The 16,846-nt window shown below is 48.3% G+C and overlaps 1 protein-coding gene across 2 annotated transcripts in view; it reads right to left on the bottom strand.

The window, feature by feature from the left end:
* LOC102735382 (sortilin-related receptor) overlaps positions 1-16,846 on the bottom strand; it is a 118,937-nt gene that overhangs the window by 31,242 nt on the left and 70,849 nt on the right. For both annotated transcript variants that reach the window (XM_081799267.1, XM_081799266.1), the window contains exons 15-22: positions 15,982-16,110; positions 15,393-15,478; positions 11,534-11,706; positions 10,322-10,453; positions 7,988-8,079; positions 6,271-6,517; positions 5,458-5,596; positions 409-582 (exon numbers count right to left, since the gene is read on the bottom strand). In XM_081799267.1, the coding sequence (XP_081655393.1) occupies positions 409-582; positions 5,458-5,596; positions 6,271-6,517; positions 7,988-8,079; positions 10,322-10,453; positions 11,534-11,706; positions 15,393-15,478; positions 15,982-16,110 (1,172 nt within the window). The remainder of the gene's footprint in view (positions 1-408; positions 583-5,457; positions 5,597-6,270; positions 6,518-7,987; positions 8,080-10,321; positions 10,454-11,533; positions 11,707-15,392; positions 15,479-15,981; positions 16,111-16,846) is intronic.

The following is a 16,846-nucleotide window of genomic DNA, read 5'->3' as shown; positions in this document are numbered from 1 at the left end:
GAGGGGGGAACTTCTGGGTGAACCTCGGTGAGCTCGTGGAGTCCCACCAGTCATTTCTCCAAGTCAGGTGTGGTCCCAACTTACAAGAAGCAGGAGAAGGGACGGGTGAGGAGAGGAAGACGGAGGAGGAGACAAAAAGGGGACGTCGAGAAAGGCCTCTGACATGTGTCATGTCACTGTGTCATCTGACATGAAACCAAAACCACAGCTATCATGTTTAAATAAACCGCGCAGGGCTGTTCCCGATGAGGACTGAGGAGCCCAGGCCTTAGAACCCAGACCAGGACGTCTCTAAGTATCTCGTGGATTTCATTTTTACCGAGGGCATTTTCGATGACGCAAACACACGGGGAATAGAGAGCGCTGGGAGAGGGGAGGAAAGAAGGGAAGGAGGCCGGCGGGACGCACCTTCTTTGACACAGGTGTTGTTCTCCCGCTGGTAGCCCTGAGGGCACTCACACATCAGGTCCCCGGACGGGAGGACGCTGCTGGCCACACCCTCTGGACACCGGCAGCTTTTACTGTTGTTGGCCCTGGGCAGGCAGAGCAGGCTGCACGGCCTGGACACGCAGGCATTGCTTCCTGGGGAGAAGACAGACGGTGGCCGTGGCCGGGTTAATCGGTGCCAGGGAGACCCCGAACGGGGGGCTAAAATCCAAGACAACCCCCTCATTTTACAGACCCGATGGCGCAAAGTCATGATGGGGCCCCGGACAAACATCCACGTCTCTGCTTCTCAACTCCTCCGTGCCCGAGTGCAGCTACCAAGCTGAACGAAGACCCAAGCACAGGGCCCTCATTAGCCTCAGTACTATGTGTCATGCAGTAAACCCACACAAGGACTAGTAAATGTGGACCTGTCCCTACTGCCAATCTTGTCTCTGGTTCGGCTTTCCAAAGAGAGTGCCAGATAAAAGTCCGTAAAATCCTTCACTACAGTCTGGACAGAGAACCTTTGTGGATGAACAGTGATGGAAAAGGTATTTTCCTATCCCCCACATCTTTCCGGGAAGGAGGGGAGAGGACGCATAAATCATTTTGTAACAACTGGAAACACATACAACTATCGAGCAACATAAAAGCCACATAAATTATGAAATGTATACTTGTTCTTTTGGCTGTGACTATTCATCATCAAAATTGGGGAAAATAAACATAAATGCTTTGATAAAACTCAACTGATGATGCTTCTTCAGTTGTGCCATCTCAGGAACAGAGAAAACGCCCCCTCCCCCGCCCCCTCCCCCTGAATCACATCCAAGCAATCTGTCTCCATCCAGCCAAGATTTTAGCTACGTCATGCCTACACTGAGCTGCAGGTTGGAAAACAGGGTTTATTAATGACCATCAGTATTGATATGGGTCATGATACACTCAGTAGCTTTGGAATGTTGGCACTTCATCAGTGTTTAATTGGCATACACATAAAATAAAAATTGCAGGGGCGCCTGGGTGGCTCATTGGTTAAGCATCCGACTCTTGATTTTGGCCCAGGTGGTGACCTCAGGGGGGTGAGATCGAGCCCCGCGTCGGGCTCCATGCTCAGCACAGAGTCTGCTTGGGATTCTCTCTCTCCCTCTGCCCCTCTTCGAGCTCGCACACGTGCACACTCACACGCGCTCTCTCTCTCTTTAAAATAAATAAATGAAATCTTTAAAAAAATAAAAAGAAAAATTGTAATGATACAACAACAGTGCTGTTCCGATGCTAAAGACCAGAGAGTATGAAGCATTACCAAACAGATGAAGTACACACACCCACAGAGGAGAATCCATACAATGAAACGTTCTACAAATAATCCAATCCACTCTAAAGGTAGAGTTACCATAGCAGAATAACCTGCTGACAAGAGCAGAAATGCCAGAAATCAATTCACTCTGACCTGTTCCATGGGCAGAGGCTGTTCCTTTTTCAGAAGTTACACGCCCTAGGCTACAGGGAGGAACACAGAGCTGCCGCTAATGGAAAACAACTCCAAAGGGATCTGGAACATGTTCTCTGTATTCAAAGGACAACATATCATTTAATGTTCCAAGAAATTGAACAATAACAGACTCTCCGAAAAATACTCAGGGACAGGATGATAATTTCACGCGGAGCTAGGTCTGTAAAATACCACGACTAACGTGTTCACATGGGGAGCAAATGCTCCTGCCCAAAAAACCAAGAGCCACAAGTACGGAACCCAAAATGGGGTGCGGTATTTCAGGAGGCTGGTCTAGACAGAGATGTATACAGTCTGAGAGGCTGTATCCAGGGCCAAACCCCAAACCAAGCAGACCGAGTCACAGACCCCAGGAGGTAGGCATGGCAGGAGCTTATGGGGTGCCACAAAGCCACAGAGAACCTGCGCAAACATGGAAGGAGTATTCAGCAGAATTCCACCAGAACACGGCCACAGACTCTTTCTATAGGATGCTGCAGTCTCGTGTGGGCAAGGCAGGTAGATGTGAAGAGTGGACAAGTGACAGTCATCACCTCCAAAGACGTCCCCTTTGAAGATAAAAGAGCTGCATGATGTCTTCATGGGGCAGATTCGGAACACATTCAGATTTCCTCTTTGGAAAACTCCTCCAGAACTTGTCTAGGAGCCAGAAATGCTATTATCTTGCTTAATTATCTCTACGCTTGACAATTATCAAAATCAAATCCACCCCATCGAGTAAGTATTTGCCCTCACTGTAGGTATTTAAAAGCCCTGGCTTACTGCAGACTCTGAAGGACAATTCCCAGAGCTCCAAAATATTTTCATCCATTGCAACACCAACTTGATATATCAACAACCTTGCAAAGTAAGCTCTTTAAAGAAAAAGCACTCTTTATGAAGAACAGATCCCAGTGACACTACATAAAAATCCACCAGACATAAAGATTAAGAAAGGCATCTGTTGATAACCAAATAACCCAAATGGACCAATGTTCCAAGTGAACAAAATTTTTATCACAAACAAGAATCAATCAAAATCTAGTACTTCTATATTGTTGTCATATACCAGGACACCGCTATTCCAACAACAGATGATAAAGGGAGCAGAGCTTAATGGTTTTATCAAAGTCAAGCTCAAAAGTCCATTAGGCCATGGTTCAAATTCTTACCACTTACTAAATATGTGATGTAGAAACATGAACCTGACTTTCATGTCCTCATCTAGAAAATGGAAATATTATCACATGGGTTTTGGGAAGATGAACGGAGGTTATTCAAGCCCACAAAGCACCTCAGTGTGTAATCCCTTCATATATGTAGGTGATCATGTGTATTATTATCTTACGCATGGCTAATAGGCAGTCCTGTATGTGTTCAGAGCAGACAACAAAAATAATAAAGAATGACCGGCACCAGGGGTGGCCCATAGGCAAAATGAATTTGCAGAACAGTGTCCAAAAAAGCAAGCAGGTTAGAGCAAACAAGTTCAAGGCCGAGAGGCACCCACTGCACGCAGGCGGCTCTGGCAGCCAGATGCCATTTCAAAAGCTTTCAGTGAACCCAGACTAGCCCATCTGAGAGATCTCAGCTTTGCTTCTCTGGCCCTGTGCCTGCGGGTGAGAGCTCGGCCGCAAGTATCCTGCTCACACAAGGGAGAAAAAGGGAATCCAAAAGTCCAACGGAGGAACGGGGGAAGGGGCAAGGAGGGGGCAGCGACCGGCCATGAGGTTGCACGGTCCTGGGTCTGCGTTCTACCCATCGGCACACGTCTCCTCCAGCCAGACCCCAGGCGGACTCCCAGAATTACTTCGGATGGTTTAAGTGAAGGTGACTCTTTCAGGCATGAAGAAGACAACAAAGGCACATGCTGTGACCACAGACCATCCTCCCTCCCACTCCCCAGGACCCAGCTGTGACTGTGCATCAGCTGGAATGGGGCAAGCGACCAGCCGAGACCGGGAAGCGGGGAGCCCAAGGATCACGGGTTCACCGGAACACGGTGTTTCAGGAATGGTCGTGTGCTCAGCAAGCACATGCTTGCAAGCACCTGTCAAAAGGAAGACCTGCTTTCCGGACTGAGCTCTAACTCAGAGAAATGCTGAAAATTCACTCAGCTTGCTAGCGACGCCCATCAGCAGGGGCTCGGGGTCCTCCATCAAACAAAGGCCCTGAGTTTCAGCCTTGGGACCCCAGAAGCAGGAGTCCTTCATCTCTCCCTATTTTAAAATAGGCACCTCCTCTGGGAAGAATGTGACTCCTCGATTGAGCAGCAGAACTGGAACAAAGGCCCAGCTCCTACACTAGCAAGGGACCTTTGAGAAACCTAATTCGCCCCTGAGATGCCGTTCCCTGATCTAGGAACCATGGATCATGATACCAGCCCCACCCACATCCCAGGTCCGGTGCAGTCCTAACAATAATACAGACTTACATTTCTAAAGTTCTTTACCGTTTCACAAGGGTATTCTCAATGCTATCTTCACTGGTCCCCCCGCAAATCACAATGATATCTATAACCATCTTTTTCCCCTTTGTCAATCTTCTCTTAGCAAAGCCAAAACCCACAAAACAACGTCAACATTGTGCTGCCAAACAGGAAACCTAGCAGTTTGTCAATAAAGGCGAGTCAGCAGAGCCAGGATGCTATTTAATCCTGCTGAGATAAACAGGGTGCTTCTTAAAGGGACTATTCTTCCCGGAGCATCCTGCTCTCTCTGTCCTGTAGAGCCCACAGTGTGGGTAGCACACAGAGGGAGAGGGCGGAAAGTAAGGAAGGAGGCTTTCTGCGGCACAGTCTCGGTCTCCAGGACCAGCAAGCAGGTCACAAGCCTTGGAGCAGCTCTTGAAGCCTCACCGAACAATCTTTAAGACAGCTACTGTCCACACCCACTGGCAACTGGCCCCTTTTCATGACCTCTGCCAACAAAGACTGAGCCCTACCGAGTGCTAGGCAGTGGCCAGACTGTTGTCTCGGGGGGCGGCGGGGAGGGGCGCAGACATGATCTCCTTCTTCGTGGGGTTTAAGCGTTTCAGGCGGGGACACGTGAATTAATGCGTCATATAACGACGCCTCGCATGACAAGGGGGCAGGTGCTCAATGAGCCACAGGTCATCTGGGCAAGCAGAGGACGAGACAGGACTCCCATCGACAGGCAGCAACTGGAGGCACACCCAGCAAAGCACTGCTCCCTGGGAGGTTGCCAGATGGGGAGGAAGCACACGCGGGGCTTCTCCAGCTGCAGCAGAAGCTACGCCACCCATCAGTCAGGGGCCAAAGGCGGGAGGAGGGTGTAATTACCCACCAAGCATCCCACTCTAGGCAGGCGAAAACACGCTGTCTTCCAGCTGCTTGTGTACCGTTAGAAAAGCAATTAAGAGGTCATTAGGCAGAAATTAAATAATGGGCATGTTGTCCCGACAATAAAGACGCAGGCTGTCAGCTCCTGCCCGGGCAGAGATTGCCCACGCCCAGCCCCTTCCTGGAGATCACAGTGCGGGAGAGATGAAGCCGGCGACGCAGCCTTCCTTACCAGTTGTCCTGCCCTTGTAGAAAATCTTCATGTCCATCAGCCCCGTGAGCTGACTCGCGAGAACAGCCACCTGGGAGCCGCTGTATTTGGAAGCTCGGAAGATGCTGAGCTGCGACCAGTCATCCCAGTAGATCTCATTCTAGAAAGAAAACCTTTGCTCGTCAGTCCAGCTCCTGGGTCTCCAATCCTGGGCCCTCAATAAGAACAAGGGTTCACTCATACAGAGGACACCTAACATTCCGTGGTGAGGGATCAGCCCGACCAAGATTTCCACTGAAATGCAAGGCAGTGGATTTGTCCAGACCTCACCCAAGAGTCACCCTGAAGGAACTGGCTGGCAGACACTACCTGAGAAGCATTCAAGTTTGACCACAGCCCAACCCTTCAGTTCGAAATCTGCTTCCCAGTGGCAGGAAAGACCAACCATTCTGTTCTCTAGAGTCAAAGCAGCAGTGGCTGGCCACACGGGTGGGATGGAGCCCATGTGAACCCATCAGGACACGAGGTGAGCAGGAGACGAGGACACCGAGCCCAAACTACCGGCACTCGAGGGCAAAAGGGGATTTTTCTATGAAACAACCTTTAACCTTCTGAACTGGGAACAGTGAGCAGTCCCAGACGCCTGGCAACTCTGTCTGACATCCGTCCAGATGCGCTAAAGAAAACAGTCTCAAATCCAGAAGTGAGCTGATTCTTCTAGAAGTTAGTCAGACAAGCATCTCTGCAAAAACCCAAGGTAGCAGCTCTTCACCTCAGTACACTCTTCACCTGCTCTAACAGACTGCCCAAAGCTGGGAGCAAAGGAAGTCCCACCTTAAAGACGGCAATGGCGTAGGGGTGGGGGAGGTTGTCCAGGATGATCGAGCGCTGCTGGCCATCAAAAGTGATCCGCTCGATGCAGTCCAGGTAGGCATCTGTCCAGTAGACCCACTGGTCATCCACAGAGATGCCATTGGGCCACTTCACATCCTCTGACACAAGACGATGGACGGCAGAGCCATCCATATTGCTCCGATAAATTCCCGGCTTCAGGTCTCCCCAGTCGGTCCAGAACATCACCCTGGTCAAACCGGGAAAGAACACACATCACATCCGACCTAGGGAATCGGGAGTGAGATACTATCCCCAAGAGGAAAGAAGCCTCTCTAGAACTGGAAGGCCAGTTAGTTTGGCAGTATTATTATCATAAGCCGTAATTATAATACTTAACACCCTGAATTTCTTGCCCCAGAAATTCCTTTGCTGGAATTTATCTACAGATACAATCAAGTTATGTGACGACAATGTACAAAGACATTCATCACAGCATTGTTCATACTAGCAAAAAAATTATGTATGTCTTATGTGTGTATACACACACACATATACTTTTAGGTGAATATATGTGTATACACGCCAACAGGTTAATCTACAGAGAAAGTGATAGATGATGGTACATACAATAGAATATTTTGATGCCTAAAAATCTGCATGTTTTCATGTGTGCTCACGTGAAAAGATCATCTTCAACCCATGTTAAAGGTTTTGAAAACACGCAGAACAGTAAATATCTACAATTCTATTTCATGCATGAGTGTGTGTGTGTCCGTGTGTCTTAAGGCTACGTGCTTGCACGTGGATAAAAAAGAATTCTGAATGATACACAAGAAACTACTAACCACGATTACCCCTAGGAAGTATGAAGGAGAAGGGTTAAGAGTGAAAAAGGAGGAAACAAATATTTTTCATTTCGTAAACTTCTGTTCTCTTAATATTTTTAATGAAGTACATATATATTTTTCCTTTTAAAAAATAGATCTAGGGCGCCTGGATGGCTCAGTTGGTTAAGCGACTGCCTTTGGCTCAGGTCATGATCCTGGAGTCCCTGGATCGAGTCCCGCATCGGGCTCCCTGCTCGGCGGGGAGTCTGCTTCTCCCTCTGACCTTCCCCCCTCTCATGTACTCGCTCTCTCTCATTCTCTCTCTCTCAAATAAATAAATAAAATCTTAAAAGAAAAAAATAGATCTAATTCTCAATCATAAATACTAGAAGGATAGAAAGCCTAATGCAGAATTTTCTTTTAGCTATGTTTCTTTAAGTTAAGAAATTAATTTAAAGAACACTTTTGCATTTCCCATATAGCATATAAATTGCTAGTAAGAAAACCTGTGGGGGTTGGGCAGGGAAGAGATGGAAGGGATCATATGTTTGCATCATGCACCAAACTTGAGACAAAGAATCCTCACAATATCTAACCAGGCCTGACTACGCTGTATCTACGGAGAGACTTTTAATAATACCTTTCGTTGCAGAAACACCCCACAGATGTGAGACATCTGGATGTGGAGACTCTGATGCTTGCTAACAAAAGGGGAATGGAGTTACCTGACAAGATGACTGAGCTCTGGTTTCAAGACTCAAAGTCAACAGATTATTTCAACCGCAATCATCAGAAACAAGTTTGTGTCCGGCAGCTGGCACTTCCACGAGCAGACAGATGTCTGTTGGCAGCATCCGCCACATGCTGATTTCCTCTGGGGCCACACTTACCCGTCTTGGGGCAGGAGGACCAGAGCCCTGGGCCGGTCGAGCACAGAGGAGTTGACAATCGTGAGTCGGAAGTCACCATCTGGATTAGCCACCTGACAAGAAATAGGAGGGGGCGGGGCCTGAGGGGAGGCCAAGATGGATCTGAGCTCCTTGAAAGCCCACATCACAGTTTCCTGCTGGGCTGCCGCCCACAGACACGCATCTCTGTGGGTGCCTGATTCCCCTGCAGACTCATCTGGGAAGCCTGCCCTGACTTCGGTCAGAAGGAGCTGTTCCCTCCTCGGGCTCATGGGACAATCCTTACATGGTCTGACAGACGGGCCAGTGCTGTGGCCCATGCCCCGGTTCTGGGGGCATGAAGACAGATCTGAACAAAGTCCTCAGGACGTATTATTTATTTATCCCACCTACGCTGCTCCATGCTCCAAAGCCACCAATGGCTCCACACGGTCCACACAGCAAATATTCAACATCCCAGGCCTTACAATTAAGAATCTCCACAGACTTGGGCACCTGGGTGGCTCAGTCGGTTAAGCGACTGTCTTCGGCTCAGGTCATGATCCTGGAGTACCGGGATCGAGTCCCGCATCGGGCTCCCTGCTCAGCGGGGGGTCTGCTTCTCCCTCTGACCCTCCCCCCTCTCATGTGCTCTCTCTCATTCTCTCTCTCTCAAATAAATAAATAAAATCTTTAAAAAAAAAAATCTCCACAGACTTTTAATTCTCTCTCCTCCATATTCTCTGTCGTCCACTTCAGCCCCGACAACTTCAGGGAGGCCGGCCTTCTCATGGTTCTCGAAACCTGACATACTCCAAGTTGTCTGTCTGCTCTCAGCGTGTCCCGTCCCGGGCCTGTCCTCTGCTCCATAATCAAATCGCGTCTCTCCTTCAGAACTCCCCTCCAGGCCCAGCTCCTCAGCTAACTCCTCTGACCTGCCTTCCTCAACGAGCATCTACAGTTCTTGCCAGTGACTCATCTTACCATTTCGCACAAACAATACCTGCGCGGTGTGGACACTTACGCTTTACGGCATTCCTCCAGCACCTGGCAAAGCGCTGACCACACACAGTTAAAGAAGGGAGAGGCACGGTAATAACAAGACCACCGATGCCCCACTCCGTGCGTGTGAGGCATTGTGCGTCTTCTCACTCGCTTCCCCCAGCCACACTCTGAGGTGGACACTACCCCCTCCTCAGGGCTCGGCTCGGGCGCCACATCCTCAAGGCCTTCCTGCCCCCTCCGCAGTCACACGATCACACTGCCCCATTGGACAGGCCCTCTAGGACTCATCGCTGACAGAGCTGATAGACGTATGTCTTCAGTGGTTTGCTTCCTCCACTCACATCTCCTCTCTCTCAGAACAGGAACTTGTGTGTCTCACCTACTGCTGTATCCTCACGGCCTCAAAGCATACCTGGCAGGCACCATGCAAGAAAGAGCACCCGTCCGACGACGGGGTGGATCAATTCTGTCTCACAGACACTGGAAACTGAAGCTTCAGGGGATAAGAAACTCGCCCGAGGCACTTAAGCTACCAGAATGAAGACTGAACCCAGGTCTGGCGCTCGACTTTGGGACTTTCGTCTTGGTGACTTCTCCCGATGGGGACTCCCTGCCGCTGCTGAGCTTTCCACGTGACCCACACGCCGTGTCCCCCCGTAGTTGGTACAAAGTGGGGCGGAGACAATGAGCCAGGGCCTCAGCCTTGACTTCTGGGAGGTGAGTGTGCCTATGAGACCATGACTTTGGTGTTGGAGGGGCCCTTTCTTACCCTCATGTGGCCTTAGGTCGCTGAGGTGCAGATAAGTAAAGTGGGCAAATAAGAGCACTGTTAACAGGGTTGTCATGAGAACTGAATCCAATAATTCGAGCAAAGTGCTTCCAACTGGGCTTGGCACAGAATAAGTGCTCGTTGTCATCAATAATCATAATCATGATCATGATATTGTCTTAATTACTCTAATCAACTCCAATAATACTAGAGCACTGACAATACAGCACTATACTAATGCTATGGTATTATATAATTATCATTATTGTTACCACCACACGCCTCAGCTAGCCAAAATAGAACCGTTCGGGGCATCTTAATGAAATCTCTGACGGGTTCAGGCATCCTGTTCTCACGTGGGACCTTCAGGACAATGAGCATGAATTCTGAAACTATCCCCCTTTTCTTCCTTTCCCGGAGGCTCCGCTGGTCCATTCTCTGGAATTCTCAAAGAATTTCCAGAGAAGTCGGACACACTGGCTCCGCCCCCTGTGTCAAACCTGGCTCGAAGCCCAGGTGCTCCCCCTGCATGCTTAATTAAGGACAGCAAGGGATACACATACCTCGATCTTTTTAAAGCCAGAGTCCACCCAGTAAAGTAATTGGCTGAGGGGTTCAAAAGCCAAGGCTTCTACGGTCTCCAGGCCAGAATTGATGATCACCTCTTGCCCTGTACTCCCATTCAAACAGAGGCGCTGAAGAGAGGGTGGGAAAAAAGGCTGTGAGTACGCGAATGACCTCGTGCCAGCTCAAGTCCCGTGGATGGCAACCCTTTACTCCACGGGCTTTGACCGGCAAGGGATGAGATGTCTTCTATCAGTAAACGTTCCACATGGGCGAAGCCGGTTTTTAACAAAGCTTTTCTAAAATGTATTAACGGCTTCCTGTTTCAAGGAGACTCTAGAGCTACACAGAACTTAATCATTGATATTACTCGGCATCATCCTTATGAACGCTGGTAACTGAACAACGCTGTATCCCAATAATGAGGTCGGAGATTACTTAGAAGCATGAGTCTGTTTGCTTTTGAAATAAATGAAACCAGACTGCTGTTATTTTTAAGTTCTTGAGTCGGCTTTTCTAGGCTCTCCTCCCTTGGGAAGCTCCTGGCCGTCAGGTGCTGTCCCTGGGACAAGCTACACTGAGCGGTCGCTGGCGTCCCCCAGCCCCAGCCCCTCGGAAACCCAGGCACTGTAACATTTCTGCTGGGTTGGAAGTCCGGATAAAACTTGTTGGAATTGCTTTTCTAAAAAGGATTAAATAGGCAATGAATAAAGATCAAATAGCTCTCCTTTAAAATGCATGAGCTTGAGTCTATGGCTATCTATCTGGCCCGTGTGGGGATCTTTATAGTTCACTTGCTGGTTCTTGGCTGTGTTCCGAATAGCTGAAGTGGGTAATTACGTGAACTGCGGGTACGTCAAGTGTTCCTGTATCATGGCTCGGGAAGAAGGTCGCCTCAGAGGCAGCTGGTGTGATAGTAACTCATCATCCTATACTCTTAGTCCTCAAATCTTCCCAGCAGGAAAAGGGAAGTCTCACTTACAAGTAAGATGGCAGAGTTGGGGCTCCCTTAGTCCTTCCTACGAGGACAGAGGTGGGCAGGGCAAGAAAATACCAAAACAGAAGAATGCAAGGTTTCATCCATCAGCCCTGAGAGGAGTTACGACTTAAAATGTCTAATACCCATTTCCCTAGGCCGTCCTGAAGGAAGCTTATCAGGATTGGGCAGTCACAAGGCATGGCCCCCACGAGCAGACCGAGGGTTGACGTACCTGGATGGTGTCCAAGGCCAGGTCAGACCAATACAAGCAGTTGTGCTCATAGTCAAAGTCCAGGGCCACTGCGGCCCGTAGCCCCGTGAGGGGCAACTGCTCGGTGGCTCCCGAGGCCAGGTCATAGCGGTGGATGGACTTCCGCATGGCATACAGGATGAATTCGTTCTCCTCTGCACAGACACAGACAAACAACAGAGCGGGTGGACGAGGGGGATGCTGAGGAGTCCTAGCATGTCTGGCCTTTTTTCTGCTCACACATAAACCTCATGGCGCAGATCAAGTGGAAGAGCAACGGAGTCAAGACTGAGAAGGTGTGAAAAGTGGAATCCCATTTCTGCCTTGAGGGGCAAGTTACTTCAACTCCTATAAATCTGTTTTCTCGTCTGCAAACTGTCTTACTTGTTATAATCGTTTTGTTTTTTTTTTAATTTAGAGGCCCCAGTCATGCTCCAACATCCACGCTTCTGAGCTCGGCCCAGAAGTCTTTAGTCACACATGACAAAATAGTTACCCCACTCGGCATGCTCTCCCTCGTCACATGACTGCATCACATGGCACCATAATCATGTTGAGGAGAGACCCTGAGTCACTGAAGACTTGTAGCTAATCTGTTTGCTCACCCATCCAATATTATTCACAATGACATACAGCAATTACATCAACCTATTAGAGTTTCAACACAGTAACAGTACATTTGTCCCTGAACACTTACAAAATGTTTCCCAACAAAATCATCGCAAAGGTCCTATTTCTTCTTGACAAGCCCTGTACAATGTCCATACTACATACCAGGCACTGTTCACTGGTATAATGACTGCATCGTGGAAGGACCACTGTGAACTCAATTTTACAAATGAGAAAACGGACAGCAGAGAGGTTAACGCACTCGAGGTCACACGACTAGTAAGTGGCAGGACCAAGGCTTGAACTCGGGCAGCCTGGATCCAGAATCTGTGTTTTACCCCCTACACAATGCTGCCTCTTGGGATAGAGAGGCTAATGCTGTCCTTTTTTTAAGACACAGAAATAGAGGCCCTGAGTGCTTAAGAAGACTGACTGACTCACGTCAGACAACGAGTAACTAGAAGAGCTGGTGCTCCCTCTCTTCTGCTTAGGGAACAGCATGGAAAACATGCAGATCCTTCTACAGTGATGCACAACACACCTGCATCCATGTCTAACGCGACCACTTTGACGGCAGGCTGCATGTGGGACCTGATCCCCTCTATTGCACGCCCACACAGTGACCGTTTCTCTCTCTCGCCCCCATTCCCCTCATTCAGTGAGTTCACACGCAACAGCTACCCGTGTTACAAGGGCTCCCACACAGATAATGCACCCCAAAAATAAATCAACCTACAGGTTTTGTTTTGTTTTGTTTACGATTTTATTTATTTTTTTGACAGAGACACAGCGAGAGAGGGAACACAAGCAAGGGGAGCAGGAGAGGGAGAAGCAGGCTTCCTGCCGAGCAGGGAGCCTGATGTGGGGCTCGATCCCAGGACCCCGGGATCATGACCCGAGCCGAAGGCAGATGCTTTACGACTGAGCTACCCAGGCACCCCTCGACCTACAGTTTTTAATAAAGGTAAGTTTGCCTTCTCTTCCTTTGGTCTCACTGCACTTCAAAAGTATCTAAGTCACCACCACATGGTAACCGATCTCTTCCTCTGGTTTTCAAGAAAAGCTTCCCACCGCACTTCCCAGTGAAGGGGATCGTTAAGATGAAACCTGCCGAGCCTGTAAATGACCCAGAAACCAAGGACTCTCATCGAAGCTGCCACGGAGAGCCACGGAGGTTACACTCACAGCAAGCCTCCCACCCACGTCTCTAACGTCCGCAAACCCCATTCTGTGGCTTCAGTTTTTCTTCTAACCAACTAATGCCTTTACAGCAGAGCCTGGGTCCAGAAAGACTTGCCTTAGGATTAGGTAGAGAGGAACGTTCTGCATTTCCATGTTCAAAACTTAACTTAGGAACGGAACAGAATTCTTGGCCAATCCCAGCCATACCTGAGCACCGCCTGGACTCTGTGTTATTATAGTAATCATAAAGGAAGGAGGATGACTTCATTTTTAAAAATCCTTCCAAGATGCCCGGACGACCTCCTCTTTGCAAAGATGCTATAGTTCCCGTCAGCTCTAGGAAAGCTTCCTTTCCTTTCGTGGTATACCCTTGGCTTCTGTGCCACATATTTTTTTTTTTTTTACATTTAGGAGGTGGCCTACATGACAAATGTGATTTTTCCACTTTGTTCCCTGTTCTATTTTTCTCCTCTCAGAAAAGAAGATAGCACCTGGGTGGCTCAGGCGTTAGCGTCTGCCTTCAGCTCAGGTCATGATCCCAGAGTCCTGGGATCGAGCCCGCCTCAGGCTCCCTGCTCCGCGGGAAGCCTGCTTCTCCCTCTCCCACTCCCCCTGCTTGTGTTCCCTCTCTCGCTGCGTCTCTCTCTGTCAGATAAATAAATAAAATCTTAAAAAAAAAAAAAAAAGAAAATAGCTTTCCTACCGGTTTAGATGGCTTTAAACAGTTTTGTCCCTCACTGAATTATCTCCAGAAATGTTTATTACAAAAGCATGTCTTAAGAGCAATCACTCAAACCCTACTCACCCAAACCCTCATCAGTAACAGCTCTTGTGAGGAGCGTATTTGAATATTATCTGCTCATTTGCGGGAATCTGCTGAAGCTGTGTTCTTTTGAAGTCTCCACAGTGAGGGATGTTAATTACTCTGGTAATGATGGAAGATTAAATTAAAGAACTAATGAGCTTAGCATGAAAAACACCGGGGCACACTGGCAAGCAGCAAGCGAACAAGGGGGGTGTTCTGCCCCGCCGGGGGAGGCCCACGCGCTTCTTGCGATCCAGCGGGCGCTGATGGCTGTTCATCAGACACCACGGCCACGGATGCGAGTGCACGCCAACCATTCACCTTCACCGAGAGGTCAGAGCAGGAGGAAGGGCTCACAGGGAATAAGGAAGCTCTGCACGAGTAAGTACTAGAGACAGAGCAGGAAGGGAAAGATGCTAAGAGATTAACTATTTGCGAGAGTATCATCATTTCGAGACTAGATTGCAAATACCACACACCACTCACTCAACTTAAAGCATGTCTGGACCACACTCTCCCTTTACAGCGCATACACTCACTCCAGAGAAGTTTTTCCTAATGAGCATGCATAATGATCCCCTAAAGTGATGGCAATGACACTCATTTGCCACTTGGGCAATATCCGAGGAAGAGCATGAGGCTGAAGAGTCTGAATCTGAGCTCTGTCACTTACCAGGTGTGTGACCTTAAATAGGTGGATTAACCCTCTTCTCTGAACATGCTTCTTTATTTTTTTTTTTTAAATGGAGCTTACGACAGGATCTGCTCCACTGGGTAGTGATAAGGATTAAAACGACGACACATGGAAAAGTACATTAAAATGTGTGAAATTCCATTCAAGTATTCATTATACTTATTATTATAAAAGTTAAGATAGACCACTTAGCTACATCCCCAAAAGACGCAAGTCTCTCTGTATTCAACTCTGACTAACGATCGAGGAACACATAAAAGCCTCCCCCCCTTCACCCATCCCTAGGATACAAGAGATCCAGAATAAACACTTTTCAATGAACAAAAGGGGTTTCTCTCAAAAAATACTTTCCATTCCTACAAAAGCATAAGGCTATAAATAAATTTGGTTTGGATACCAAGCTTAGGGGAAAAGAGGAGCTCTGTGATGCTTGTAATTTCCATGTCTTTCCTCCACTAAGCTAGAAGAGCCATGAGACTAGACCTCTGTGAGACGGTGAGGATGCTGTGGTGAGTATTTCAAGAACTCAAAGGCAAGAAACCACCTCTTACCTGCCAAGGGACACGGGACCAGTTCTCCTTCCAGTCGTGTTTCAACGTCTCCTCCACTACAAGTGTCCCCAGAAATCTTCCGATAGCTGTCACCGCCCCCCACCCCAAGAGCAAGAGATTAGACACAATCAGGAATAGTCATTAAGTCTCCATAATTGGAAATATATTTCCTATCCACGGACAACAGTGTTCATCTATTCATCTCCCTATAGGACAAGACGACATGTAATCGTTCTGAATTGGTCCTGCTTAGAGTTACACTGGGCAGCCCACCCAGTTGGGAAGCTGTCCTGGGCAAAAGTTTACATACAGCTCTCCAACAAACTCCTGTGAAGACACGTCCTTGCTGAAGTTTATGACTTAACACAAAGCTAGAGCTGCAGAGAAGCTCACAGATTTGCGTTTTTCTCACTGAGGGTAGAAGAGTCTGTAAACATCCTAATTCTAAATATTGCCCAAGCTCCCTGAGACCTGCTAGCTTGGAATCCAAGCACTTGGGAGTATGAAAGGAACCCAGGTGGTCCTCTCTGCTCTCAAGCCCAGCGCAGACCCCTCGTGTCCCGGCTATGGTGACTGGTGTGAGACATACCCTCTTGTTCTCCTATAAGTAGAGCCCACAGGGCAAGGCACGGGAGGAGAGTAGGACTTCCCAGAAAACTCAGGATCCGGAACACAAACCTCTAAGAACAAATCTTCACTCATCTTGAAGCCGAAGTCACTAAAAAGGCAAATGGGGTTCGTTAGGGCCGTTGGTTTACATACTTGGGGCATGTCAGTACCAAACCTTGTGACTTCTCCCACAGCGCCTACCGCTTTAATGTAAGTTACTTAATACGTCCCTTTAAAGAATATTCACCTTTTTACATTAACACATTTTCAAAAGAAACTTTACATCTGAGCCATGATTGAAAACCATGATCACATGCCAAAAATAAGACAAAAACAATATAAATCATTATACCAAAAAACAAAATAATATTAAATTTTTTAGCTGGATCCAGTTCCCTACCCAAAGACTCTGGGTCTGCCTGGTCTTTGTTAAGAGGGATTAGGAAATGGGGATTAGGAAATGGGGGTGCCTAGGTGGCTCAGATGGTTAAGCATCTGCCTTCAGCTCAGGTCATGATCCCAGGGTCCTGGGATCAAGTCCCCCATCGGGATCCCTGCTCAGCAGGGAGCCTGCTTCTCCCTCTGCCTGCTGCTCCCCCTGCTTGTGCTCTCTCTCTCTCTGTGTCAAATAAATTAATAAAATCTTTTAAAAAAAAATTTTTTTTAAAGTAGGGATTAGGAAATGGGGGCGCCTCGGTGGTACAGTTGGTTAGGCATCTGACTCTTGGTTTTGGCTCAGGTCATGATCTCAGGGTCCTGGGATCGAGCCCTACATCGGGCTCCGTGCTCAGCACAGAGTCTGCTTGAGATTCTCTCCCTCTCCCTCTCTCTCTCTCTCTGCCCCT

The sequence above is a fragment of the Leptonychotes weddellii genome, chromosome 11 (genome assembly GCF_054177405.1).
Source record: "Leptonychotes weddellii isolate Sample4059 chromosome 11, ASM5417740v2, whole genome shotgun sequence".
NCBI lineage: Eukaryota > Metazoa > Chordata > Mammalia > Carnivora > Phocidae > Leptonychotes > Leptonychotes weddellii.
Note: the sequence above shows the minus strand (reverse complement) of the source record. Positions and strands in the feature narration are given on the sequence as shown.